At 44.9% G+C, this 27237-nt stretch overlaps 1 protein-coding gene across 2 annotated transcripts; it reads right to left on the bottom strand.

Annotated features, from left to right (window-relative positions):
- Positions 1–4125: 4125 nt before the first annotated feature.
- LOC138798609 (beta-microseminoprotein-like) lies at positions 4126–26792 on the bottom strand. 2 transcript variants are annotated; one of them, XM_069979138.1, is made up of 4 exons: positions 26451–26792; positions 8950–9055; positions 4978–5083; positions 4126–4352 (listed from the first exon to the last, which is right to left on the bottom strand). In XM_069979138.1, exons 1-4 carry the CDS (start codon positions 26451–26453, stop codon positions 4223–4225), a joined length of 345 nt encoding a protein of 114 aa, XP_069835239.1. In that variant the 5' UTR covers positions 26454–26792; the 3' UTR covers positions 4126–4222. The 2 variants fall into 2 exon arrangements, with proteins under 2 accessions (XP_069835239.1, XP_069835238.1); XM_069979137.1 differs by lacking the exon at positions 26451–26792 and adding an exon at positions 11353–11423.
- Positions 26793–27237: the final 445 nt, after the last annotated feature.

Genomic DNA, 27237 nt, shown 5'->3' with positions numbered 1-27237 from the left:
TTTCTGCACCAAATAAAGCTGGAATCTTCCTACATGCCTCTACAATGGAGTTGATGCTATCTGACAATATGTGACTTGGTGTGAGTACTGGTTGAAGCACAGATATAAGACTATCTATAACCCCACCTGCTCATAGCCAGGTTGTTGAGTCAGAATACACCCTTTACTCTGTGCAAGCAGTTATGAACTTAGATAGAACTTGCGTATGAAATACAGAAATCAGGAAAAATACTTGTGGTCCCACTAGTTTTGGGGGGCTGTGGGATACAATCCGATAGTGACTGCACCTATACACACTCTATAAAACACCCTTTACTCTGTGCAAGCAGTTATGAACTTAGATAGAACTTGCGTATGAAATACAGAAATCAGGAAAAATACTTGTGGTCCCACTAGTTTTGGGGGGCTATGGGATACAATCCAGAAGTGGCTGCATCTATACACACTCTGTGACACACCCTTACAATGAGCAGTGAAGTTCTATGCAGGTGTACTACAAATCCCAGCAATACAATTTAGTACAGCAGCACCACCAGCCAGGGCCGCCATCAGATATTTTGGGGCCCCATACAGCCAAAATGTCAGGGCCCCCCATAAGCAAAAGCAATAATCCCATAAATTGAAGTGGCATGTAGACACAGTTGCTTTGACAGGTCGGCGCTCGTTTCTGTGAAGATCGGGGCTTTAATTAGGGGCTTAGTGCATTAGGCTTACGCTTTACGAAACATCAGACAGACCGGGAACAAAACAGGCAGGACAGAGTCGCTTTAAAAACACTAAATTGCTAAAGAGGGACCAATCACAGGCGGCTATGGTCAGCAGGTGTCTGTTTAAATAGAGCACCCAAAACAGCCTGATTGTCCCAGTATTCCTGCCTTTTCATTGGCGGCTTGTTCCCCTCTTGCCCTGATGCTCGACCCTGATGTCGCCTGGGCTGGTCGCTTGGGAATCAGAGAGCCACACAAAGTATGGATTTGCTGTGGGAGTGGACGCAGTGACAGATCACTGCTTACTATAACAGAGCAGAACACCTGTCAAAATAACTTACTGCACCTACTCCTTACTGCTCCTAGCTTTGTCTTTGGCTATACTGCAGTCTTTAGTAACTGTCACATGATCACTTGAGACTGCGGTGTAGAGGAAGATGCCATACAAAGAGGAGTGGGGAGCGGCTGTGTTCCCACATTGTGTTTGTTAAAAACTGTGAACTTTCAGCACTTTGTGAACGTACTTCCCCACTGTGCTAGCCATCTCTGCTAGTATATGCGCTTGTAAACTGCAGGGAGACCTAGACTTGCAGGTCAAGGTCTCAACTGCATTTCACAATTGCATGCATTCTATACACAGGTGCAACAATCTATACGCATTGCTGCTTAGTGTCTTGCCCCAATTTTTTTTTAAAAAGTAGTCTAGGTTTTTTTTTTTTATTCTTCCCCCTGCTGCAGACACTGGCACATATACTTAGCAATGATGATCCGGTCCTACGGCGCCACTCGGATCCCGCTGGCGCCCACGTGACCTCTTCAGCTTCAGTTCTGCAGCTGAGGAGGTTGGAAGTCAGGTCGCCAATGCATCACTATGAGAGCGCTGTCATTGAGATGCATTGGAGACTCTGACTTCCGGCCTTCAATAGACCTGTAGAAAGAAGAGTGGTCAGAAGAGCGGTGATGTCACCAGCAGCGGGATCCAAGCTGCATTGTGGGACCAGAGCGAAGCCGCGCCACAGGACACCGATCACTGGTAAGTATATGTGCCAGCCTGCAGTGGGGGAAAAAGAAAAAAGCTGAACTGCTACATTAAGTGACAACACACAGCATCACTACTTTCCTGGCAGGCTATGCTGTAGGCAAGTAAATCCCACCTGCTCTGTTCTAGTAATAGTCGCGTCCCTGCTCAGGAGCAGAAGCCTATTGCTCTAGAGAGGGAACCCTGGTTCAGGGGCTCTAGTACAGTAAGCTTCAGGGCTCTATACATCATCTCTCCTTACACTCCATTGGCACCCTGCACCCAACTCATGGAGTGTAAAACCATCAGCTTTACTGAGAGTTGTGCTACTCATTACCTGCTAATAAATTACCTGCAGGTTTCAGAGTGTGTGAAATCTGCAGTAGGATCCGCCTGTGTGACCGTACTCTTATTGTAAATCCATAATGCAGAAAACCATTAGACTACATGGCAGTTTTTGAGCCACGGCCAGAAATGGATCCAGCAGGAAGCAGAAGTACATGTCCTTCCTTTATATTCCTCATTCCTTTCTAATCCACATTTGGCTTTGGAACAAAAACTACCGTGTGTCACCAGCCTCACCGGGACCCCAATAATGTCTTGTATTATAGATCTACAATAAAACTGTGAATTTTAAAGGAAAACTATCAGCAGGTTCATCCATATGACCCTGCTGATCTATGACTGTAGCCGCCTCGCTCCTCATTCCGGCGCAGTCTCCTTTTTTTCTAGGTTCTGCTATTTTGAAGCCAAAATAAATACAAAATAAAAATGCAAATGAGTTCCTTTAATGCACTGGGGAAGTTCCTCGGCCCCTCAGTGCACCGTCCCACCTGCACGCTGGTTGTGAAATGCACACTTACTTATTCATACGCAATTATGCAAAAGCAGACACGTCTCGTTCTCACGCATGAGCTGTTCAAACTGCGTACTCTGGATGGCGCAGGGACAAGACGTGTCTGCTTATGGATAACTGAGTATGTATAAGGCCCCATTCACACGTCCGTGTCAGTTTGTACTGTCAGGAAATCCTGATCAGTAGGCCTCAAATGGCATCAGGAAAGTATCAGGATTTCCTGATCAGAAGAAAAAATAGGACATGATGGGAGATGTAGTTCTGCAAACTGTATGGTCACAGCTTGCAGAACTACAACTCCCATCATGCTTGGCTGACAGGTCATGATGGGAGTTGTACTTCTGCAGCCTGGATGACCAAAGGCTGCAGAAGTACAACTCCCATCATGACCTTTCAGCAGGACAGTATATCGGTTGTTCCAGCGCTGAATTTGCAGATCGGGCGGCGCTGCTCAGGTCCGGGGAGGAGGAGGCAGCAGGAGTCCGGGACACACCGGGAGCAGCGGCAGAAGGAGGCCTGGGGGAGCCGACTCGTGAGGTCCGGGTGAGTGGAACTCCGGACGCTTTCCTGATGTGCATCAGGAAAGCGTCCAGGACTTCAAGGCTCCCATAGACTCCTATCTGGACGTTTCTATTTTCCAGAACGGACACCCTTCCGGAAAAATCTGTAAGGGTGTCCGTGCCTAATGAAAGTCTATGGGTCCATAAATCCATATTTTCCGGACATGTGAAGGGGGCCTAAGTAAGTGTGCACTCTACAACCAGCGTGCAGGTGGGACAGTGTACTGAGGGGCCAAGGAACTTCACCAGTGCATTAAAGGAACTCATTTGCATTTTTATTTTGGATTTATTTTGGCTTCAAAACAGCAGAACCTAGAAAAATAAGTAGACTGCGCCAGAATGAGGAGCGAGGAGTGAGGCGGCTACAGTGACAGATCACCAGAACGTCATCCTTCTGTGACCCGGCCATGTCACAGAACTGCCGGTGTCAGTGAAGTTTATTCTAGCTGAAACTGCAGTACCGGCCGGATAAACTTCTTGTCGGGTGAATTGGGATGCGGGCGCATCCGTGTGAAGCTGCCTCCCAATTCACCATTGCACACACAATGGAGAGTTCAGCCAGAGCCACACTCTCAATTGTGTGAACTGTCAGTTCTGTGCAGCCACTGTTCAAAAATAGCAGCCGCACAAAACTGACATGTCAGTTTTCACTGCGGCCGTTAGGGATACCATACACTCCGGGTGGGATCCCATTCATTTTCAATTAAAAGTATTTTTAGAACTAATCATGGCCGTTGTTGCAAATTGCAACAATGGCCGTGAGTAATTAAAAAAATATGTTGTGTGAACATCTTTGCTTTCCAGGCAACTCTAGGGTTGCATCCATCTTCTCCAGCCATCGGGAGTCAAATTCAGTGTTCGGGGTTTCAAAAACCCAAACTTACTGTAGTTTCGCTCATCTCTAGGTGTGAGTCAAAGTAAAATTAATGTTGAAGATTTTGTTTTATAGGTAATTCTGTCACCTTAATCAAATCACCCAACTGCCATGAAGGAAACATACTTTTTATTTTATGCTACCCTCTACATGGTAAATAAATGTGACTTTTTTCTTTAAAAAGATCATTATTAAGATGACAACTGGTTATCCCACCATTCCGTATGATTCGCACTGTTTGGTTGGATCTTCATTTGGAATCAGTTTGTAAACACACTGTTTTTGATCAAACTCGAACTTACATCTCTCTTTATCGTAGTTTGCTGGTGTGCCATAGCTATAGAAAACAGAAGAATAATAAATGCACATTATATTCTGTTTATAAGCAGAGGTACATATAAGTCATATGTATGATTGTGTATTACCCAGATCAGCAACCCTTTGATTGTTACTGACAAATTTTTGTGGTCAAGTCTAGCGTAGATCAGAGACATTAGACATGTCAGAAGGTTTGTATGATCAGTGGCGTCTGGGTGTTCAGACCCCCTCCAATGACTAGAATGGGCAGGGAGAAGTGTGCAGCTGAGTGCTGTTTCTCCCTATCCTTCGCATACGTCAGAAAATTGTCCCATGGATTTACTATGAAAGTCCTTTGTGATCAAAGGTGGGAGAAAACATAGATAGGTCACACATCTCCCAGCTCATTGTAGCAATCAGTGGGGGTCTGAACACCCAGACCCTAGTTGAGCAAAACCTGACCGGGCCGATTCCGTTGTCCGCCAAAAGAATTGAAATATTAGTTCTTTCGGCGGAATCTATGGCAGGGGCGGAGAAGGGCGCGGCTGTGAGCAGGTACGAGTGACAGAATCCACCGGATCTTATCTGCGTTAATTCCGTAGTGTGAACCCACCCTTAGCTGGTATTGTTTTCCTTATACTGAACTAGTGAAGGAGTTGTCTTACACTGTGCAGCATTCGTAGCTTCCATACGAATCACATTTACAGTCCATACAATCTTTTGTCCGCCACTGACTATTGAGTAGATGCATCTTTTTTCTAAAGTAACAACCTAGAAAAAAAATTTCAACATAATCACTTTAAGTGTTTTACTTTCAAGACAATAGGATATGTTTATTCTGGCATTTTAATGGAAAATCCAGTGATTAAAGCCAACCAGTGAATCTGTCAGCTGTAATACACATTCCAAACTGCTGACACTGTTAGACTGCTAAATAAGAAAAAAAAAAATTCCAAAATTTGTGCATTTTTGGTTGCATCAAATCCATAAAAATCGCATCAAAAAGTTGCATATATGCAATTACCATGTACCAATAGAAAGTACAGATCATGGCACAAAAAATTACACCTCACACAGCCCCATAGACCAACAAATAAAAGCATTATAAGGATAGTAATAGAGCAATTTTAAGGACATTTATTTATTAAAAAAAAAAAAAAAAGTTTAAATTTTTTAAAAGCCATGCAAATAAAATAAAAGTTATACAGGTTGCATACGGTTGTAATGGAACTGATGCGATGAACATAGAGAACATGTCAGTTTTACCATAGGGCACCCTGAAATTCCTTACTCTTTTTCAATTTTACAGTGCAAATTATTACTTTGCCGGTTTCGCAGCATATTTTATGGGAAAATCAAGTCCATCATTGCAAAGTACAATTGGTGTTACAAAAAATAAGGGCTCATGTGGGTCTGTAGATGAAAAAAAGCAAGCGCCATGGCCTTATAAACATAAAAAAGGAAAAGCAAAAGTGCAAAAAACTTAAATTGGCTTTGTTCTTAACGGGTTAACCCTTGAAGGACAGAGTCCAAAATGGCCTTAACCTATCCCGTTAGTAATACATATATATACGTTCCTACTGCACATACCCTGTGTAGTAGGACTGTATATGTGTATATATATATATATATATGGGATCCCACAGCTGCGTCTCATTAACCCCTTAAACGCCATTGCGGCATTTAAGGTTATCAGTGACAGAACAAGCATCTGTCACTGAGTGATGACAGATGGGCGGGGGTATCGTATGTACCGATGGGCGGGGGTAAGCCACTTACCTCCGTCCCGTCGGTTCAGCGATCTGTGCATAGAATCTGCTCTCAGGCAGGCTCTATGCATAGATCGTGGGGAAAAAAAGCATTATGGCTCTTAGAAGGCGGGGAGGAACATTGCATTAATTGGACCTGGACATCCGGGCATCAAAGAGCTCTGTCTTGAAGGGGTTAAGGACCAGGACAATTTTCAATTTAGCGGTTTCATTTTTTCCTCCTCGCATTTTAAGAGCTATAACTCTTTTATTTTTCCAGCTACTGGGCCATGTAAGGGCTTGTTTTTTTCAGGAACAGGTGTACTCTGTTAAGGCGCCTTTTGATCTACCATACCATGTATGATGGAACCCCCAAAATACCATTAATGGGGTGAAATTGGGGGAAAACTCAATTCTGCAAATTGTGGGGGTTCCGTGTTTATGTAATGCACTTTACAATAAAACTGACATTTTGTCTTTATTCTATAAATCAGTTATATAGCTTTTCTATTGTTTTTCTATTTTTATTAACAGTAAACCTTTTTTTTTCAAATGTGATTATAATGGCCCTATTGTTACTCTTATAGCGCTTTTGTTTTTTACATACGGGGCTGTATGGCATGTAGTTTTTTGTGCCATGATCTCTAGTTTTTCTTAATACCATATTTGTAAAGATGAGACATAACTGATCAATTTTTATTCATTTTATTTTAAATAAAATGTAATGAAAATAATCCTGGCCTTTTTTACCACTTTTTGTTTACGTTCGCCATGCGGGAACAATATTCATTTATTTTAATAGATCGGACGATTACGCACGCTATGGAATATAATATGTTTATTTATTTATTTTTATGTGTTTTATTTATAAAATGGAAAGGGGGGGTGATTTAAACTTTTATTGGGGGGTGGACTATGTCATGTTTTTTAAGACTTTTTAATTTTTTTTTTTTTTTACACTTTTTATGTCCCCTTAGGGGACTTTAACATTTTACATTTCATTACATACACTGATCATTGCTGTGCCTTAGCATAGCATTGATCAGTGTAATATGCAATCATTGCATAGAGCCTGCCTGTGCAGACTTTATACATAGATCGACAATCTGACTGCTGGAAGGAAGGTAAGGAGCCTCCAGCAGTCAGATACGCTGCGGGGGTTTAGTGACTGCAGGGGTTAATGGCGGGCCGCAGCACTTTCGCGGCAGCCTGATATTAACCGTGAGGACCTGGCTGCATATAGCTGCCGGTCCCTACATGTTTTGAAGTGAGCGCTGCTGGACTCCATGACGTACAGGTACAGCATGGGTCCTTAACCCCTAGACAACCCTGGGCGTACTTGTACGTCCTTGGCCGCCTAGGGGTGTTCAGAGCAGGGCCACGCGCCGGCCCCGCTCTGAACCCCCGCGGTCCCGGGTGCCCCTTGTAGCCTGGGCCCGCCTATTAGCGGGCACGGTCTGATCGCCGTGCCCACCAATTAAGTAATCAGATGCAGCTGTCAAAGTTGACAGCTGCATCTGATTACTATATGCAGCCTTATCCCTGGTGTCTAGTGGGGTGGATGGCCCCCCCCCCCGCGCAAGACGCGGTCCGGTACCTGCCGGGGTCTGCGGCGTAATGGCGCTTATACTGGCTCGGCGGTCAATTGAGTGCCGATCTCATTGATCTATGCAGTATAACTATACTGCATAGATTTCAATGAGAGATCCGTGTACTTATACTAGAAGTCCCCCAGGTGGGCTTCTAGTATAAGTATTAAAAAAAAAGTGTTTTTATTAGTAAATAAAAGTTTTTATTAGTTAATAAAAGTTTGAATCACCCCCATCAAGGTACTGATAGAAAGAACACATCATGGCGCAAAAAATGACACCTTAGACAGCCCCATAGACCAAAGGATAAAAACGCTATAAGCCTGGGAATAGAGCGATTTTAAGGAACATATATTTGTTAACAATGGTTTGAATTTCTTACAAGCTATCAGATAAAATAAAAATGATAAATGTTACATATTGTTGTAATTGTAACGACTTGAGGAACATATATAAAAAGTCAGTTTTACCCCAGGGCGAATGGCGTAAAACAAAAAGCCTCCAAATAAAAAAAATGCGTAATTTTTTTCAATATTACCACACATTTTATTTTTTCCTGCTTTTGCAGTGTACTTTATGAACAAATTAAGCCTGTCATTGCAAAGTAAAATTAGTGATGCAAAAAATAAGGGCTCATGTGGGTCTTTAGGTGGAAAAATGCAACTGCTATGGCCTTTTAAGCACAAGGAGGAAAAAACTAAAACGCAAAAATTGAAATTGGCCCCGTCCTCTGAAGGGTTAAGTTAAACTAAACCCCTTAGGGTCAAACTAAATCAACAGTATCTGTACAATAAAGTAAGTTTTCAATATTCATTCATTATTTTTGTTGTTGTTATCATGCTGTAAAACAAAGCTCAACTTACTAGAAATCCAGGTCCAGTCTCCTGAAGGCAGATTTTCTGACTTTTCTTGAATAAAAGAGACTAAACACAGAATTCTGGACAGGACAGAGAGTCACGGCTCATGTGTCCATCAATCACATGACTGCCTTCTCTGTGAGCGCAGAGATGGCCTGTGAAACGCTGGACTTCCTGTTTTTAGACTCTAAAAAAAAAAAAAAAGTCAGAACACAGGAAGTTCTGTGATGATAAAAAAAAATTGAATGTATATTGCAAAATTCCTTTATATCATATCTACTGCTGATTTAGATTTTGAAAGTTAGACTTTAAAGAAACTACCCCCAGAACTTCAGAACTAGTAATTTACTGTACAAACACTCGTGGAACCTAAAAAGTAACTAATAATGATAAGAACAATAATACAAAATTGCTATTTTTGGTGTAAATTTACTTAAACTTACCTTTAGGTTCTTCACCCATTTTGATTTTGCCTTTACCTCTTAAACAGCCTGCATTGCAAATAACCACAAGGGTTAAAGCACCAAATGCAACTGCCACAAGGAATTTCTGAAAAGTGTCAAATAAACGAAAACTATTAGTAACTTTTTGCAGATAATAAATAATAATAATAATAATTATTAAATAATTTCCTTTCAGACCGTTTAATGGATCCACTTAATGGATCTGTTAAATAAACTACAAAAAATGCAGTGTGAACCTGGGGGTAGACAGATAGAAATAAGTATGACTATAGCATCAGACTACAGAGACCCTGTAAACCTTTGATTTATGAGAGGCTGTACTGTGGGTAAGAAAGGTTACCCACTCTAAGGCTATGTTCCCACACATGCTTAGTATTTTGTTCAGTATTTTGCAATCAAAACACAGTGGATTGAAAACACAGAAAGGCTATGTTCACACACACTGTTGAAATTGAGTGGCTGGCTGTCATTTAATGGCAAATACCAGAAATTATTTTAAAACAATTATTTGCCATTAAATGACGGCCATCCACTCAATTTCAACAGTGAGTAAACATAGCCTTTCTGTGTTTTCAATCCACTCCTGGTTTTGGTTGCAAAATACTGACCAAAATACTGAAAAAAAATACTGTATGGAAACATAGCCTAAGGCCCCAATATGGAGACTCCTGCAATCTCTTACTTTGCCATATCCTGTGGATACGGGACAAGTTCAGTTTGAGTGGACAACATCTTTTACCACTTCCCGCAGAAGGACGCACCAGCACGTCCTGCTGTGGGTGGGGAGGTTCAGAGAAAGGGCTCACCACCACCGTGGCTATTAGCAGGTGTGGCTGATTGCAGTTAAATGTGGCTGTCAAACATGGTCACATCAAATCCAGAAAAATTGTGATAAAAAGTGATCAAAAAGTTGCTTGTATGCAAGTAAGGTATTGATAGAGAGTACAGATCATGGCACAACAATGACACCTCACAGAGCCCCATACACCAAAAAATAAAAGCGTTATAAAGATGGTAATAAAGCAATTTTAAGTTAAATTTAGTTGTTTTTTAAAAGGTTTTAATTTTTTAAAAGCTGTCAAATAAATTAAAAGTTTTGCTAGACAAGTTGCATGTCATTTTAATCACATCAACTTGATGAACATAGATAACAAGTCATTTTTACCATAGGGCAAATGGCGTAAACACAAGAGCCTAAAGGTGAAAAAAGGGAAGCGCTATGGTGTTTTAAACAACGAAACTGCAAAATTGAAAATTAGCCCCGGAGGGAAGGGGTTAAAGGACAACTCCCACAAAAATTTTTTTTTGCTCATTTAACACACATTACAAAGTTATATAACTTTGTAATGTGGTTAAATACCCGGCCTGGCCCCCTTCCCCCACTTTCGGACCCCTGACCCCCCACCCCGGAAGTTAAAGAATGTATACATTACCTATTACGATCGTCACGGTCCTCTTCTCCGGGGCGGCATCTGGTGACGACGACGTCAGAGCCGAGGGGCGGTCCGGGTCTTCTTCCTCCTCGGCGTCTTCATGCAAAGTGAATGGGGATGAAAAGGCTGCTGGTGCACATGCGCACCAGCAGCCTTTTCATTGGCTGGAGCGCATCACATGGCTTCCAGCTTGCTCAGCCCTGATTGGCTGAGCTTGCTGGAAGCCATGTGATGCGCTCCAGCCAATGAAAAGGCTGCCGGTGCGCAAGCGCACTGGCAGCCTTTTCCATCCCCTGGACCCGGAAGTCGGAGACATCGCTGGATGGCGGACGGCGGCGACGGAGAGGCGGACGGCGGGCGAATCGAGTGGCGATCGTCACCGGAGAGATGGTGAGTATGGTGTCTGTGTGTGTCTGTGTTTTTTTTTTTTGGGGGGTCCCGCGGGAGTTGTCCTTTAAGATCCAGATGGGTTTTTTTGTAAAATAGAAGTCAACAGCAACAGGGTAGACATCCAATTACATCCTGTAAAAAAAATAAATAAATAAAAATGCAAACAAAAAAAGGGCTGTGAACAGGATGTTAGAGGTGCTGAAATAACAGTAAAGAAAATTTGCAACCTGTTTCATCCTCTTTGATAAATGATACATGTGCACAGTGTGAAACATCTATGTACAAAAATCACTAACAAATAATAATCCCTTTAGCAGTTAATGCTATTTAAACTAACAATCACTGTACTGTATATGGTAACTGAATTTTATAATAAAGCCAGCTTCCCCCAAAACAACCAAATAAATCCTGTTCTTAAGGGTTATCAAAAAGATATTCTGTCTCATCAATTGGAATGATATGTTTTACATGAATACTTGTTTTCATTTATATCAGTTAATAAATTACTAGTAATACAATTACTGTACACTGCAACTTGCCTAGAATAGAATACACTTACCATTCTGAAATGTGTTTGTTGCGCTGACAATTTTGAACATTGACCTGAGATTTATACTCGAAGTGAGACCTTCAGAGGCCTATTGAGCAATAGATTTTAAAATGTTTGTAAGGGGTGGATTACCTTGTGCGATAATGCAAACTTTTATCAGTTTAAGGAGAAGTCCGGTGAAATATTTTATTGAAGTATTGTATAGCCCCCCCCCCCAAAGTTATACAAATCATCAATATACACTTATTATGGGAAATGCTTATAAAGTGTTTTTTTCCCTGCACTTACTACTGCATCAAGGCTTCACTTCCTGGATAACATGGTGATGTCACGACCCGACTCCCAGAGCTGTGCGGGCTGTGGCTGCTGGAGAGGATGATGGCAGGGGGACACTGAGGGACACAGGGCACTGGAGGGACACTGAGCATCCCTCTGCCATCATCCTCTCCAGGAGCCACAGCCCGCACAGCTCTGGGAGTCGGGTCGTGACATCACCATTTTATCCAGGAAGTGAAGCCTTGATGTAGTAGTAAGTGCAGGGAAAAAACACTGCCAAGTCACCACCGCCAAGAAGGAAATGTCAACATATTTTGTATGCAAAGGAAGAATAGGTGGATATCCTGTTGTATAGGTATAATAGACTCCTCTAAATGAGGTTGTCAGGCAGGTGGAATAGGAATATCTGCCAGTAAGTTTCCACTAATATTACTTTGTAATATAACTTTCTTTAAAATAAAATATGATATATAAATAAAAAAAATATAGTATAATTTATATTTATATACCATTTTACATTAAGTGTCGGGAGTAAGGGGGGACATGGGCCTCACTACTGCCACAACGTTGGTGTCGGGAACTACTGGTTCCTGCTACCCACATATAGTGCTGGTAATACAGAGCACAAGTTTCCTTTCCCGGCTGTCTGTCTGTGAGTAACACTGTGTGCTAGGCAGTCTCTGCAGAACAGACAGTGATTTCTAGCTTGGACTGTCCTGTGGTTTGTGACAAAAACATTGGTGGAGGTGTGTTTCGCCCCTTACTGCGGCCATTTGGTGTAAAATGTTATATAAATAAAGAATTATACATTTATGTTAATGAAGCTATATTACATAGTAATGTAACCTTCTTAGAACAATGTATACTCTCTGGATAACTCCTTTAAAGAGAACCTGTCACTGGGGACGCGGGCACAGAGCCCGCCCGATCCCCGATGCAGCTCCCGGATACTTACCCTTTGCGATGAGTCCCGTTCCTGGAGCCGGTCCCGGGACGAAGATATCAGCGCCCGAAGCCGTGCGTGTGCGCCGCTGAGATGAGTCAGACGCTCATAGAGAATGACGGAGCCGTCATTCTCTATGGGCATCGGACTCATCTCTGCTCATTTGCATACAGCGCGCGCACGGCTTCGGGTGCTGATATCTTTGTCCCGGGACCGGCTCCAGGAACGGGACTCATCGCAAAGGGTAAGTATCCGGGAGCTGCACCGGGGGGTCGGGCGGGCTCTGTGCCCGCGTCCCCGGTGACAGGCTCCCTTTAATGTATAGTAAATACGGCAGCTATAAACAGCTTCTACCTCTGTCTCTATTATATCTCTATTGTCTCTATCTTAAGGTAGACTGGAAGCCCTTGTGAAGCTTAAGATTAAGCCAAAAGCTATTGTGTCTTTTAAGGCTCCTGAAATGTAAACTTGTGCTGTACATAATGGCCCAGATTTATTAATCTGACACAAAAATCGGACATTTGTTGCCATGATTGCTGTGTTATCTGTTTGTCATGTCTCTATTTTTTTTCTCAGATTGACAAACCTAGGTTAGTATGTTCATTTTAAGATCAGACAATGCTTTTAAAATTTTGAGTTTATTGGTAGTTTGCTTCTCCCAGGTATCAAATGTTTACATTCTTTAGCTTAATCTTTAGCTATAATGTTTGCATTAGAATTGTCAACATTAAGGGGATTGTCCGAGAGTATAAGTAATAAAAGTAGCTCCAAGAAATGTTATAAAATAACAGACCAGACAATACTTGTTAAATCCCCTGCCACTTAATCACCAATGCTTTTCCCTTACACATTACAGACATGGCTGTTAAATAATAGGAATTTATAAACAAGAAGCATGATCTTTCAGACATTGCTATTAAATAATGGTGGAAGGGTCTTTCTAGTTAGCTGCAGTGAGGAGAACACAAACAGATGGAGTTGCTGCCGCAGTCTACAGCCAGGCCTGGCTAAGCCATTAGTACACGGGGCAAGTGAGAGGAGCAAACGAGCGCTGTCAGCGGCGGCAGCGAGCGGGCGAGAGCTGGGGGGGGGGGCTGTCCGGGTGATCGCTGATCGTCTGGGCAGCCCATAACATATAGCAGTGGCCTGCTGCCACTGCTCCTACTCCACGGAGCGACTGCAGCAGACTGCTGCTATATGAGTCGTTTGTCTTTCAACATGTTCAAAGAAAACGACTACAATGATTAGCTGACATGTTCTATTACACAGGATGATTATCGGCTGTAACGACCAATATTGCCCGAATACGGCCGATAATCGTTCCGTGTAATAGGGTCTTAAGACACAGCCAGAGAGAGAGAGAAAGAACTTCCTCACAGAGACTCTAGTTACTATGCTAAACCCACAGGAGGGGTAACCATCCTCTAGGCAATGTTTCTCAACCTTTTCAAGCCAAGTACCCCCATGTGATTAGATGTTAAAAGTATTTACCCCCAAGGAAGTAATCAGTTATAAATGTAGACTAAGTAAGGCAGAGATCACACTGCCGCCATAGGCTCTCTACAAAGTACCTGTTAGCAGTAGAGATGAGCAAGTATCAAACTACTCTATTTTTCATTACTTAAGTGCTCAATTCGAGTAAAGAGCCCCATTGAAATGAATGGAATAGTTGTCAACAGTCCCGGTTTTGCCGGGACGGTGCCAATTTTGTTGGCAAAACGATGTCCTGGGTATGTCCCGGGGACTGGGTTGTGACGTTAACTCTGCAGCAATACTGAAGCTTGGTGGGGTCCTCGAGCAGTGTTCCAGCGCTGGAGAGGCACAGGAAGAGGTGAATCTGGATAGTTTATTATGTTCCCCCTGTCCCCTGAGTTTTTTTTTAGTAGCCGGACATCTTTAATCACCTGAGGATCAAACTGTTCTGCTCAGTCTTGCCCCCAAGGAGTTAAGTGTGGATGCTATGCATCCTCACTTAACCCCTTGGGTGCAACACTGTGAGCAAGAAGCATTGCATATGGCTACATTAGGCATATGCCCCTGCAGCCAGGTATTCCCTCCTGCAGACATATGCCCTTGTAGCCAGGTATGCCCTCCTGCAAACATATGCCCTTGTAGCCAGGTATGCCCCTCCTGCAGACATATGCCCTTGTAGCCAGGTATGCCCCCCCCTTCAGACATATGCCCCTGTAGCCAGGTATGTCCCCCTGCACTGGCGTCATGACAACTAACATCACTCGCTGAACTTACAACCAGGCTAACCACCACCATCTTTAAAGCAACTCTGTAACCACAATCTGACCCCTCCCCAAACCACTTGTACTTTCAGATAGCAGCTTTTAATCCAAGATCTGTCCTGGGGTCCGTTCGGCAAGTGATGCAGTTATTGTCCTAAAAACAACTTTTAAACTTGCAGCCCCGTGCCCAACGGTCGGGGCTTAGATTGTGTATTCATTAGGCTGGCACAACCTCTCTGTTCCTCCTCCCAGCCCTCTTCATAATTAGGAATGCTCCAGGCAGATTGCCTACTATTCGTCAGCTGTGTCAGCACAGCACATGGGCTGGATCGTTAAGGCACCTGTGCAATGTTCAGACAGGAGAAAATGTTGCAGTGGCATTCCTAATGATGAGGAGGGCGGGGAGGAGGGACGGAGAGGTGGGGCCAGCCTAATGCATACACAATCTAAGCCCCGGCCTTTGGGCACAGAGTTGCAAGTTTAAAAGTAGTTTTTTAGGACAATAACTGCATTACCTGCCGAATGGACCCCAGCACAGATCTTGGATTAAAAGCAGCTATCCGAAGGTACAAGTTGTTTGGGAGGTCAGATTGAGGGTACAGAGTCGCTTTAACCTGGTAGTCACCACACAAGTTTACAGTTGTGTGTGTGTGGGCACAAAGAGCAAGCAAGAGTAAAGTACTTTAGCAAAGTGGAACAATTTAGTAAGGAGAAACGTAGTGCAATACAGGAATAGTACTTGTGATAGTAATACAATTCAGTGCAATACAACAGATGCAATCTTGCAATAAGTCAGGTGCTAGTAGTTGAGGTAGAGACCAGGTGCTCATAGGAGAAAGGTGCTTTGCAGTAAAGAGAGTAGTGGAGATCAATTGCCAGAAGGGCCTTGTCCAAGGTAGAAGTGTACTCTGCCGGAATAGTAGAGGTGTATAGAAGAAGAGAATACTGGTACTCACGGATGACTTCTAGTCTGATTGTCTTATGCCCCCTAGTTGCCGGCTACCCAAACTAGGTGGGTAATACGAGCCTCAGGCCATGTTATCTGAGCTAAGCAGATTCCCGAGACTTCCCAGTTGTCCTGAGCTGTATACGTAGACTTTTTGTACCTTTGTTCCCCTAATGTCAGTTATTATGTCCCCTAAAGTAACTGTCCTGCACTTTGTAGAGAGGTTCCTGGCGTGGACAAGGTGATCCCTGTTTGGCTTCTCTCCCTGTAAGGTTCTAGCACTGCATAGCAATTTTGGTGCTTATCAAAAAGAAACTGGCTTGTCTAGTTTTGTCCCTGTTAGACTGACTCCAGACGACAATTAACTCTAACCACACTGAACTCCTCCCTCCGGGAACTAAGTCCTAACTACAGGGATTTGTCTAACCCTGACTGTAACTGGTGGGCTGTGTGTGTGCAGAGAGAAAGAAAAGAGACCATAGGCTGAGGAAAGGAGAGAAAGCATCTGCACCTGTAAGTGGACAAAAGGCAACACGTGATAGACAATAGTTTACCCTTGGAGAGCTTTAGCCATGCACAGAAATAGGTTAAACAGACAGAGTAGTGACACCTAATGGGAAAAAAACACTAACTGCAGTGGAAAACTCATTCCACTTGTGTGAACCCAAGGGAGTTACCCTAATCAGGTGCAATAAGACCTAGGGGCCCATACCGGGTCACTACAATAGTGCATTCTAAATTCAACATACTGTGTAACTGACATGCTCAATATATTTGACAGGCAGGGCTGGCCAGGGTATTTAGCAATTCGGCCAAATGCCAGCTGTACTGGGTGGGCCGGTCTTCTCTTCCCCTAAACCAATGTTTTTCAACCTCTTCAAGTCAAGTACCCCCATGTGATGAGAGGCAAAAAAATTGTATTACTCATAATTCACCCATAAGTAAGGTGTCCTGAAGGGAATGCAGTTGAAAACAGCCCAAACTACCCAGTGGTGGCATAAAAATGAGCAGCAAAGTGAAAACACAAAACTTTGATTTAATAAAAACTTTGAGCAACTGATGTCACACTGATAACACACTGCGCACTTTGAGACATTTTCAACTGCACTCTCACGGGCACTTCCCTTAAGGGTAATTTATGATTAATACAAATTTTCTGTAAGAAAAATGGCTAAAAAATGAAAAAAGAAAAATCCTGTGAAACTACTAAATAAGAAACCAACTTCAGCATCACCTGATCTGTGGGACCCAGTGATAAAGTAATGTCCAATAATGTCCACCCTGTAGCTAGATGCAATGCTTCTTGTAGCCGGATGTGCCAGTAGCTAGGTATGCCCTTTGCAACCAGATATGCCCCCTGCAGTCAGGTATGACCTATACAACCTAGTATGACCACTTTACCCATATATGCCGCCTGTAGCTAGACATGCTCCTTTCTCTTAAGTATGCCTCTTGCAGTTGGATATGTCCGCATGTAGCCAGATACTTCCCAACTATGCAGTGAGGTATGTCCCTATGTAGCCAGATACCTCCCTTATGTAGCCAGATACCTCCTCCATGTAGTCAGATACCTCCTTCATGTAGTCAGATACCTCCCCCATGTAGCCAGATACCTCCTCATGTATCCAGATACCTCCCCATGTAGCCAGATACCTCCCCCATGTAGCCAGATACCTCCCCCATGTAGCCAGATACCTCCCCCATGTAGCCAGGCACGGTCCTCCTATGTAGCCAGATACCTCCCCCATGTATCCAGATACCTCCCCCATGTAGCCAGCTATGCCCTCATATATCTAGGTATGGTGCCCCTATGTAGCCAGATAGCTCCGCCCAGGGGCGGTCTTGGCATTTCTGGGGCCCCAAGCGAAGTTATGTCTGGGGCCCCCCCTCGACACGCGTTCCAAAACAATAGACCACTGTGTGTTGCTCCCAGTAGTATATACCCCTTGTGCGCTACCGCCAGTAATATATACTCCTTGTGTGCTGCCCCCAATAGTATATACCCCTTGTGTCCTGCCCCCAGTAGTATAAAGACCCCTGTGTGTTCCCCCAGTTATATATAGCCCCCCGTGTGCTCCCCCAGAAGTATATAGACCTCCTGTGTGCTGCCCCAGTTGTATATAGACCCCCTGTGTGCTGCCCCCAGTTGTATATACCCCTGTGTGCTCCCCCACTAGTATATCGGCCCCCTGTGTGCTCCCTCAGGGGTATTTAGCCCCCCCTGTGTGCTCCCCCACTTGGATATAGACCTCCTGTGTGCTCCCCCACTTGGATATAGACCCCTGTGTGCTCCTCCAGTAGTATATAAACCCCCTGTGTGGTTCCCCCAGTAGTATATAGACCCCCTGTGTGCCTCACCAGTATTATATAGACCCCTTGTGTGCTGCCCCAGTAGTATACAGACCCCTGTGTGCTCCCCCAGTTATATATAGACCACCTGTGTGCCTCACAAGTAGTATATAGACCCCCTGTATGTTCCCCCAGTAGTATATAGACCCCCTGTGTGCCCCACCAGTAGTACATAGACCCCTGTGTGCTCCCCCAGTAGTATATAGCCCCCCTGTGTGCTCCCCCACTTGGATTTAGACCTCCTGTGTGCTCTCCAATTTGTATATAGACCTCATTCTGCTGCCCCAAGTAGTATATAGACCCCCTGTGTGCTGCCCCCAGTAGTATATAGACCCCTCTGTGAAGCCCCAGTAGTCTATAGCCCCCCTGTGTGCTCCCCCTGTTATATAGCCCCCCTGTGTGCTTCCCCCATTTATATAGACCCCAGATGTGCGCTCCCCCAGTTACACAGGCCCCTGTGTGCTCCCCCTCCCATATAGTATATAACACAATAAAACAAACACTTATACTCACCTGGGTACGGGCATCTCCTCTTCTCTTCACTCTTGTGGCATCAGGAAGGGTTTTCCCCGCGATCACAAGAGGCCGCACTCTCCTTGTCCTGGCGCCGATGCTCCAGTGATGTCACTGGAGCGCCAGCACCACAAGGACAAAGCTGCCACTTGTGACCGCAGGGAAAACCCTTCCTGCGGCCACAAGAGTGACTGACAGGAAGGGGGCCAATGTCTCCCGCCCTGTCAGTGCTGCTGCATGTAACCATGATCGCTCATTACGAGTGCTTATATTTACAGTTCAGATGGCAGCAGCGAGCGGGGCAGCAGCCATGTCCAGCGGTCTTGAGCACAAGAGCGGGGCGTGGGGGCCCCCCTGGATGTTGGGGGCCCCAAGCGATCGCTTGGTGTGCTTGGTGCCAAAGACCGCCACTGGCTCCGCCCCATGTAGCCACATCCCTCCTCCCATGCGTTGTCCTCCCATGCAGCCAGTTCCATCCTTTGGATTCAGGTCCTGTGCACTGGGAACTGTGCCAGGACAAGGCTGGTGGGAGGGGCTGGGCGAGGGCGGGCTCCGAGAAGTCACTGAGGACCAATCAGTGACGCCCCCCTGCAGCATTACCAAGCTCCCCTCCCATAAGAAACGCCGAATTTCACTCGTGAGAAGGAAGGTGCATTACTGAATGATGGCAATGTCCTGGCACCAAAACCAAAAGTTTGCATGCCTCCTCATAGGGCTGGGCAATTATGGCCTAAATTGACATCACGATTAATTGAACATTTCACCTCAATTATGATTATTGAACGATTAATATACCACGGCCCTTTTACAAACCACAATCCTTTTTGCAAGCTACACCGAAATCGGTTAATTGCACTAAAGCTGGGATGACTCCTCCTGTCACTGTGTCCAGAATACAGTCACCCCTCCTGTCACTGCATCCAGGGTACAGACACTCCTCCTGTCACCTCGTCCAAGGTACAGTAACCCCTCCTGTCACTGCGCCCAGGGTACAGGTAAAAAAACAGAAGGTGCAACAGCAACCCACAGGTGCAAGGGCCTACCGTATATACTCCTCCCAGTATACACACGATAAACCCCTGCCCTGTAGATATTAAAAAGTGAGGATCTTAGCAAACTATTTGATAAAACAGAGTGTACCATGTCACCAACGTTAAGGCATCCTCAGAGACATGGTCCCTACTCTAGCATTTTGATACTAGTAATGGCCTCTCCTGGGCTGAATAAGCCTACAACTGGGCATATAGGAGCCAAATGATCTCTTTTATAGCACCCTTGGGACATGGGTGGACTGCAAGCCAACAGGAGGTAGCCACACACCCCACATTCAACAGGAAAAAAAAAAAGAAAAATTGGCAGCACATCTATGACTGTTCACACTGCAGGTTGCACGCTGCTTGTGGCTTAATATCTACAGGGCAGGGGTTTATCGTGTGTGCACTGGGAGGAGTATATACGGTAGGCCCTTGCACCTATGGGTTGCTGTTGCATCTTCTGTTTTTTTGCCTGTACTTAAGCCACAAGCAGCGTGCAACCTGCAGAGTGAACAGAGTCATAGATGTGCTGCCAATTTCTCCTTTTTTCTTTTTTTTTTGTTCCTGTTGAATGTGGGGGGTATGGCTACTAGAGATGAGCGAACTGCTCGGACTTTTGGTCCTAAAGCAGTTCGCTCTCTGATCATGTCTTTGATCCCGGCCGCATACTTGCGCTTACTGGAGTATGCGGCCAGGATATTTCAGGGAATCCCTGTAGAATTCCCTGGAAGATCCTGTCCGCATATTCGCGGGAGCGCAACTATGCGGCCGGGATCAAAGGCATAATGAGAGAGCGCCGATGCCGCCGGACTTTTGGTCCTGCTCATCTCTAGTGGCTACCTCCTGTTGGCTTGCACTCCACCCATGTCCCAAGGGTGCTATAGAAGAGATCATTTGGCTCCTATCTGCCCAGTTGTAGGCTTATTCAGCCCAGGAGAGGCCATTGCTAGTATGAAAATGCTAGAGTAGGGACCATGTCTCTAAGGACGCCTTAACGTTGGCGACATGGTACACTCTGTTTTATCAAATAGTTTGCTAATATCCTCACTTTTTAATATCTACAGGGCAGGGGTTTATCATGTGTACACTGGGAGGAGTATATACGGTAGGCCCTTGCACCTGTGGGTTGCTGTTGCACCTTTTGTTTTTTTTTTGCCTGAACTTTAGCCACAGGCAGCGTGCAATCTGCAATGTGAACAGAGTCATAGGTGTGCTGCCAATTTTTCCTGTTGAATGTGGGGGGTGTGGCTACCTCCTGTTGGCTTGCAGTCCACCCATGTCCCAAGGGTGCTATAAAAGAGATCATTTGGCTCCTATATGCCCAGTTGTAGGCTTATTCAGCCCAGGAGAGGCCATTGCTAGTATGAAAATGCTAGAGTAGGGACCATGTCTCTGAGGACGCCTTAAAGGGGTAGTGCGGCGCTAAAAAATTATTCACAGAATAACACACATTACAAAGTTATTCAACTTTGTAATGTATGTTATGTCTGTGAAACGCCCCCTTCCCTGTGTCCCCCCACCCCCGTACGTGTACCCGGAAGTGTGGTGCATTATACATTACCTGATCCGTGTCGAGGGCCGTCCGCCATCTTGTGCCAAACGTCATCTTCGCATAACTGTGCTCAGCCAATCGCGGCTGAGCACAGTTGTGACGCGGCGGAGGGGGGACGGCGGCAAGGATTTGGCCGTCCGTCCGAAGATGACGTTTGGCACAAAATGGCGGACAGCCCTCGACACGGATCAGGTAATGTATAATGCACCACACTTCCGGGTACACGTGCGGGGGTGGGGGGACACAGGGAAGGGGGCGATTCACAGACATAACATACATTACAAAGTTGTATTACTTTGTAATGTGTGTAATTTTTTAGCGCCGCACTACCCCTTTAACGTTGGTGACATGGTATACTCGGTTTGATCAAATAGTTTGCTAAGATCCTCCCTTTTTAATATCTACAGGGCAGGGGTTTATCGTGTGTACACTGGGAGGAGTACATACGGTAGGCCCTTGCACCTGTGGGTTGCTGTTGCACCTTCTGTTTTTTTGCCTGTACTTAAGCCACAAGCAGCGAGCAACCTGCAGTGTGAACAGTGTTATAGATGTGCTGCCAATTTTTCCTTTTTTTTTTTTTGCGCCCAGGGTACAGTCACCCCTCCTGTGACTGCGCCCAGGGTACAGCCATACCTCCTGTCACTGCGTCCAGGATACAGTCACTACTCTTGTCACTACACCCAGTGTAAAGTCACCCCTCCTGTCATTGTGTCCAGGCTACAGTTGTGGTGAATATATAGCACTAAATGATGGATGTTATAAGTGTTGCTGTACAGCTCAGCCAGAGATGGTATAGTTGTGACGCCAGTGCTAGTCCAGCACACAGGTATGGTGTTAGTACCTGCTTTGTGATGTGGCTGGCTGTACTCCCCAAAATGGTTGGTGACCTGCCGGGTTGGGATGGTTCCCTTGGGCTCTTGTCACGGTAGTCCTGAGTGGCAAATGACCCACCCGGACTATAGGTACCGCCACTAATAGAAAGGGAAAAAATAACCCAAGGTATGCGGTTAGTGTGTATAGGTGTGGTGCGTAGGAAAGGATGACTGAGTCCCAGTGATATAAAGATATAACGGCTTAACTGTACAGTACACACATTTTCATCAATAGATACATCTTTACACGGACATTAGTGCTTGAACTCGTTTGTGCCTGAGGAGATGCTTGAAGGAGTAGAATAGCAGAGAGGTAGTTGTAGCGGAGGAGAAGAGTTGGTCAAGGGAGTCCTAACCCAATGTAGCAATGTACTCTGCAGGAACTTGAGAGAATATTTGTAGAGTGAGAAGTTACTTGTAGCCGTGTATAGGCTTTGGTCTGACCACCTTGTGCTCTACAGTGTCAAGTGACTCTTTCTCCTAGGATGATACAAGCCCCAGTTGTGGTTATCTGGGTGAAGCTAAGCTCCTGGGGGTGTCCCAGTTACCTGCACTGCGAGATAGGATACGTAGACCTCCTTCGTAGCTTTGTCCTATCCAGGCTAGTTCCTCTTGTGTCTCAGGATACTGCCCTGCACTTTTTAAACTGTTTTTCTTGGCGTGGGCTAGAATGTTCCTAGACTCTTTTCCCTTTGTAGTGTTTAGCACTGCATAGTAGATATAGTAGGAATACTAAAAGAACTGGTTGTCTCTAACTAGATCTGCATACACACGTGTCCCGGACTAAACCAGACTAAACTAAACTGCGCCTAGGGTACAGTCACCCATCCTGTAACTACACTAGGATACAGTCACCCCTCCTGTCACTACACCCAGGGTACAGTCACCCCTCCTGTCACTGCGTCAGGGTACAGTCACCCCTCCTGTCACTGCGTCCAGGGTACAGTACTTGTGAAATAGGATAGCCATGCAGAAGCCTTGGTAAGCCTGGCGAGAAGTGGATACTACTGGTAACACAGCTTTTCTACATAAAGTAAGAGAGGTTGTGTTTTTTGTGTTTTTTTGTCTTGCTTGAGGAACTCTCATGTCTCCCAATTAGAATCAAGTGTATGTTAGTGCGTCCCCTATCTTGGGACTCTCCAGGTGTTTCACGTCGGCTAACATTACCGGGCCAGGAAATTATCATAATGAGTACAAGATGACGGGAAAGCTAAGTGACCCCCATCATACTGAGCATAACATGCTGGAAATCTGGGTGACCCCCATCATACTGAGTATAATATGCTGGAAAGCTGGATGACCTCCGGTATACAATATACTGGATAGCTGGGTGACCTCAGGTATACAATATGCTGGGTGAACTCAGTCATATATATAATGCTGGGTGACCTCAGGTATACAATATGCTGAAATGCTGGGTGACCTCAGGTATACAATATGCTGGGTGACCTCAGGTATACAATTGTGGTCCTTGGCCAGCAGTTGAACTAACCGTGATGAAAGATCTGTGGTGTATGGCTAGGGATGTTAGTGCTTGTCCAGCACACAGGTGTGATGTTGATACCTGCTTTGTATATGGCTGGTAGTGCTCCCTAGATGGTCGGTAACCTGCCGGGTTGTAGTGGTTTCCTTGGTTTCTTGTCACGGTAGCCCTGACTGGCAACTGACCAACCCGGACTATTGGTACCGCCACCCACAGAAAGGGGATAAATAACCCAAGGTGTGTTTTGTGCTTGGAGGTGAGGTGGTTGTAGCGGTGCTTGGAGAGTTGAGTAGCGTAGAGGAGAAGAGTTGGTCGAAGGAGCCCTGACTCAGTGTAGCAATGTACCCTGCCGGAACTTTGTTGAAATACTTTAGAGTTAAAAATTTACTTGTACCTGTGTAGAGACTCTGGTCTGACCACCTGCTGCCCTACAGTGTCGAGTTACCAGTCCTAATAGGTTGCTACAAGCCCCAGTCATGGTTATCTGGGTGTAGCTAAGCTTCTTCCCATCTACCTGCGTTGCGAGATCTCTTTTGGTAGCTTTGTCCTATCCAGGCTAGTTTCTCTTGTGTTTCAGGATACTTGTTCTTGGCGTGGGCCAGGGTGTTCCTGGACTCTAATCCCTGAAAGTGCTTAGCACGGCATAGTAGATATAGTAGAAGTAGTAGTAAAAGTACTGGTTGTCTCTAGCTGCATCTGTACACTTTTGTATCTCAGACTAGACTAACTCGCTCACTTCCTCCGACATGGAGCTAACTAACTCCTCCTACAGGGGCTTAAGTGAACTTCCCTGTGAATGGTGGGGATGAGTGTGGGCATAAGAGAGAAAAACAGAGATTGGTCAGAAGTGACCTCAGGTATACAATATGCTGAGTGACCTCAGGTATACAATATACTGGAAAGCTGGGTGACCCCAGGTATACAATATGCTGGAAAGCTGGGTGACCTCAGGTACACAATATGCTGGAAAGCTGAGTGATCTCAGGTATACAATATGCTCTGGTGACCTCAGGTATATATTATGCTGGGGGACCTCAGGTATACAATATCCTGGGTGACCTCAGGTATACAATATGCTGGGTGACCTAGGGTATTCAACATAGTGGGTGACTTTAGGTATACAATCTGCTGGAAAGCTGGGTGACTTCTAACCGGCAGTTAGAGTTAATACACCACCCGCGGTTGGTGCCGGGGGCAGGGCTTGTCATGAGGGGGTGGAGCTTGTCAGGACATATCCGGGGGGCATTTCTCCCAGCCCTGCTCCTGCGTACACCCTTAACCTGTGCTGCGTACCCCTTGGGTTACCCTGCTCTAGGATAACCTTATCTATGCCAGGGATTCCTTCTCTTCATTGTCAGAACAGTCTACAAGAGTCAAGAGATTGATCCCCAGTAGGACAAAGAGCCAAAGCTGACGTAATCCTACTGATCTACACACGACTGCCTTGGGAGGTCTCGAGGAGTCTGCTACACCCAGTTGTGTTGGCCTGGGGCTTGTACTACCCAGCCTGGAAGTCCCTGATCTGGTTGGGCAAAAGGCGGTCCTCTAAGTATGGTGTTTTTAACCGTGAGTACAGATATTCTCTTTTGCACACTACATACTGCTCTCAATACAATTCCGGCAGAGTACTTTTCTACATTAAACAAGGTCCCCAAGATGGTCCCTATACCTTCTTCTCAATCAAGACAGAAAGAAGAGGGAAGAGGGGGCGCCTCCTGGTGTAATATGTAGGGATCAGTTCCTACAAACAATGTGTAGAATGAATTGCACTCACCTAGTAGAGTTGTGCAAGGTATAGGCACAACTCTATGCAGCACTTATAGGAAGGAGGGGGAGAACCACCGCAGCTCCTGCCAGGGTACACCGTCCGAAGACGTCCGTGATACAAATGCGTTTGTGGTCTTCCAAGAACCACTGGACCATAAGCCCCGGCTTAGTAGTGGGCGTTTCGGCCACCGGGTAAAAGGAGGCCTTTCTCAAGTTAACTTGAGAAAGGCCTCCTTTTACCCGGTGGCCGAAACGCGTCGTTTTATAAATAAATCTACACTTTTATGGAGTAACCATGTATATGGTGTGGTTTACTTTATAAGAGAACACCTGCGCCCACTACTAAGCCGGGACTTATGGTCCAGTGGTTCTTGGAAGACCACAAACGCATTTCTTCTCAATCAAGCTACACTTTTCCTAAGCTCAACTATACCTTCTTCAAGATAAGCTACACTTCCTCTACAAGTCACTACCTCCAGCACTACTGACACCTGTTAAGTTGTGTGTTACAATCGATTGTATTTCACTGATGCTCGTAAGTAAAAGTCACCTATGTTTAAGTGCTGGACTTAATTGATGATTTTTCTGCCGCATCTGCACCCACACCTTGTGCCAACCCTTACAAGTGTCAATTCCTTTGTGTCCAGGGGTGGGTAATACCATTCCTGGCCACTGTGACAAATGAACTAGCAACAAAACACCAAACACCCACAGCTGCATAACACCCTATCATCCCAGGCTATGGCAATTTGGCATATTTTTACATTAAATGGATCTAATGTGCTTTTTTTTTTATAGAAGGAAAACATATAAAAGCTACAGTATATACATTTACATAATGTAATCACAATGACCCAGATAAAATAATAATAATAATAATAATAATAATAATAATAATAATTATTATTATTATAATTGTAATAATAATGTAGAATTAAGGACACAGGTATTTGTATCATTCATGGATGAATTTGCACTATCCCTTCAGTGTTCTTTTTAAAGACTTTTCAAGCGGCTAATAACCTCTCATATTCCAGAGTCAACTTAAAGGGGAACTCCAGATAAGGAAAACTTGTTTTCTATTAAAAGTAAATTAAAAGTTATATAGATGTGTCTATATAACCATATAATGTATTACCATATCTGTACGGTTCAGGAAGTCCAGAAAGTGAAGAAAAATGGTCTCTGTGCCAATTCACATTGTCTCCTGCTCCCACTGCTCTCCAACCTTAGGAGACAAATATTCCATGCCTCTGTCTCACATTGTGTGTGTTTGCTGAGCACAGAATGTTGATGCAGACAGGGAGCAGGGCGTGATGTCACAGGAGGCTTGGCTGGATCCCCCAATCCCGTGAGTGATTCACCATATCTGACCGGCCAGAAGCAGCTGCTGCAACTTCGCTGATTGTGCAAAAGCCTGCAGTGAAATTAGGGCTATGTTCACACATGCTGGAGATTCATTGCAGTATTGCACCCTATTGACAAAAATGATGCAGTAACACAATTAGATCATGCTAAATGGCACAGAGGATAAGAGCCATTTAAATTAAACTCAAAAGGTTCTTTATTTTATTCCAATATGTGTTACAGGTAGAGAATACAGCATGCTGTGTGGTGTTACAGGTAGAGAATACAGCGTGCTGTGTAGTGTTACAGGTAGAGAATAGAGTGCACTGTATTGTGTTACAGGTAGAGAATACAGCGTGCAGTGTGGTGTTACAGGTAGAGAATACAGGGTGCTGTGTGATGTTACAGGTAGAGAATGCAGTGCGCTGTGTGGTGTTACAGGTAGAGAATGCAGAGCGCTGTGTGGTGTTACAGGTAGAGAATACAGTGTGCTGTGTGGTGTTACAGGTAGAGAATACAGAGTGCTGTGTGGTGTTACAGGTAGAGAATACAGTGTGCTGTGTGGTGTTACAGGTAGA

This window comes from Dendropsophus ebraccatus, chromosome 8 (genome assembly GCF_027789765.1).
Source record: "Dendropsophus ebraccatus isolate aDenEbr1 chromosome 8, aDenEbr1.pat, whole genome shotgun sequence".
NCBI lineage: Eukaryota > Metazoa > Chordata > Amphibia > Anura > Hylidae > Dendropsophus > Dendropsophus ebraccatus.
This window is presented reverse-complemented; position numbering and strand designations above follow the sequence as displayed.

Coding starts and splice junctions, on each gene's coding strand:
- LOC138798609 (XM_069979138.1), bottom strand. Junction 5,084..8,949: donor AATGGGTGAAGAACCTAAAG/GTAAGTTTAAGT, acceptor TTTTTTTTCTAG/GTTGTTACTTTAGAAAAAAG. Junction 4,353..4,977: donor AGCTACGAATGCTGCACAGT/GTAAGACAACTC, acceptor TGTTTTCTATAG/CTATGGCACACCAGCAAACT.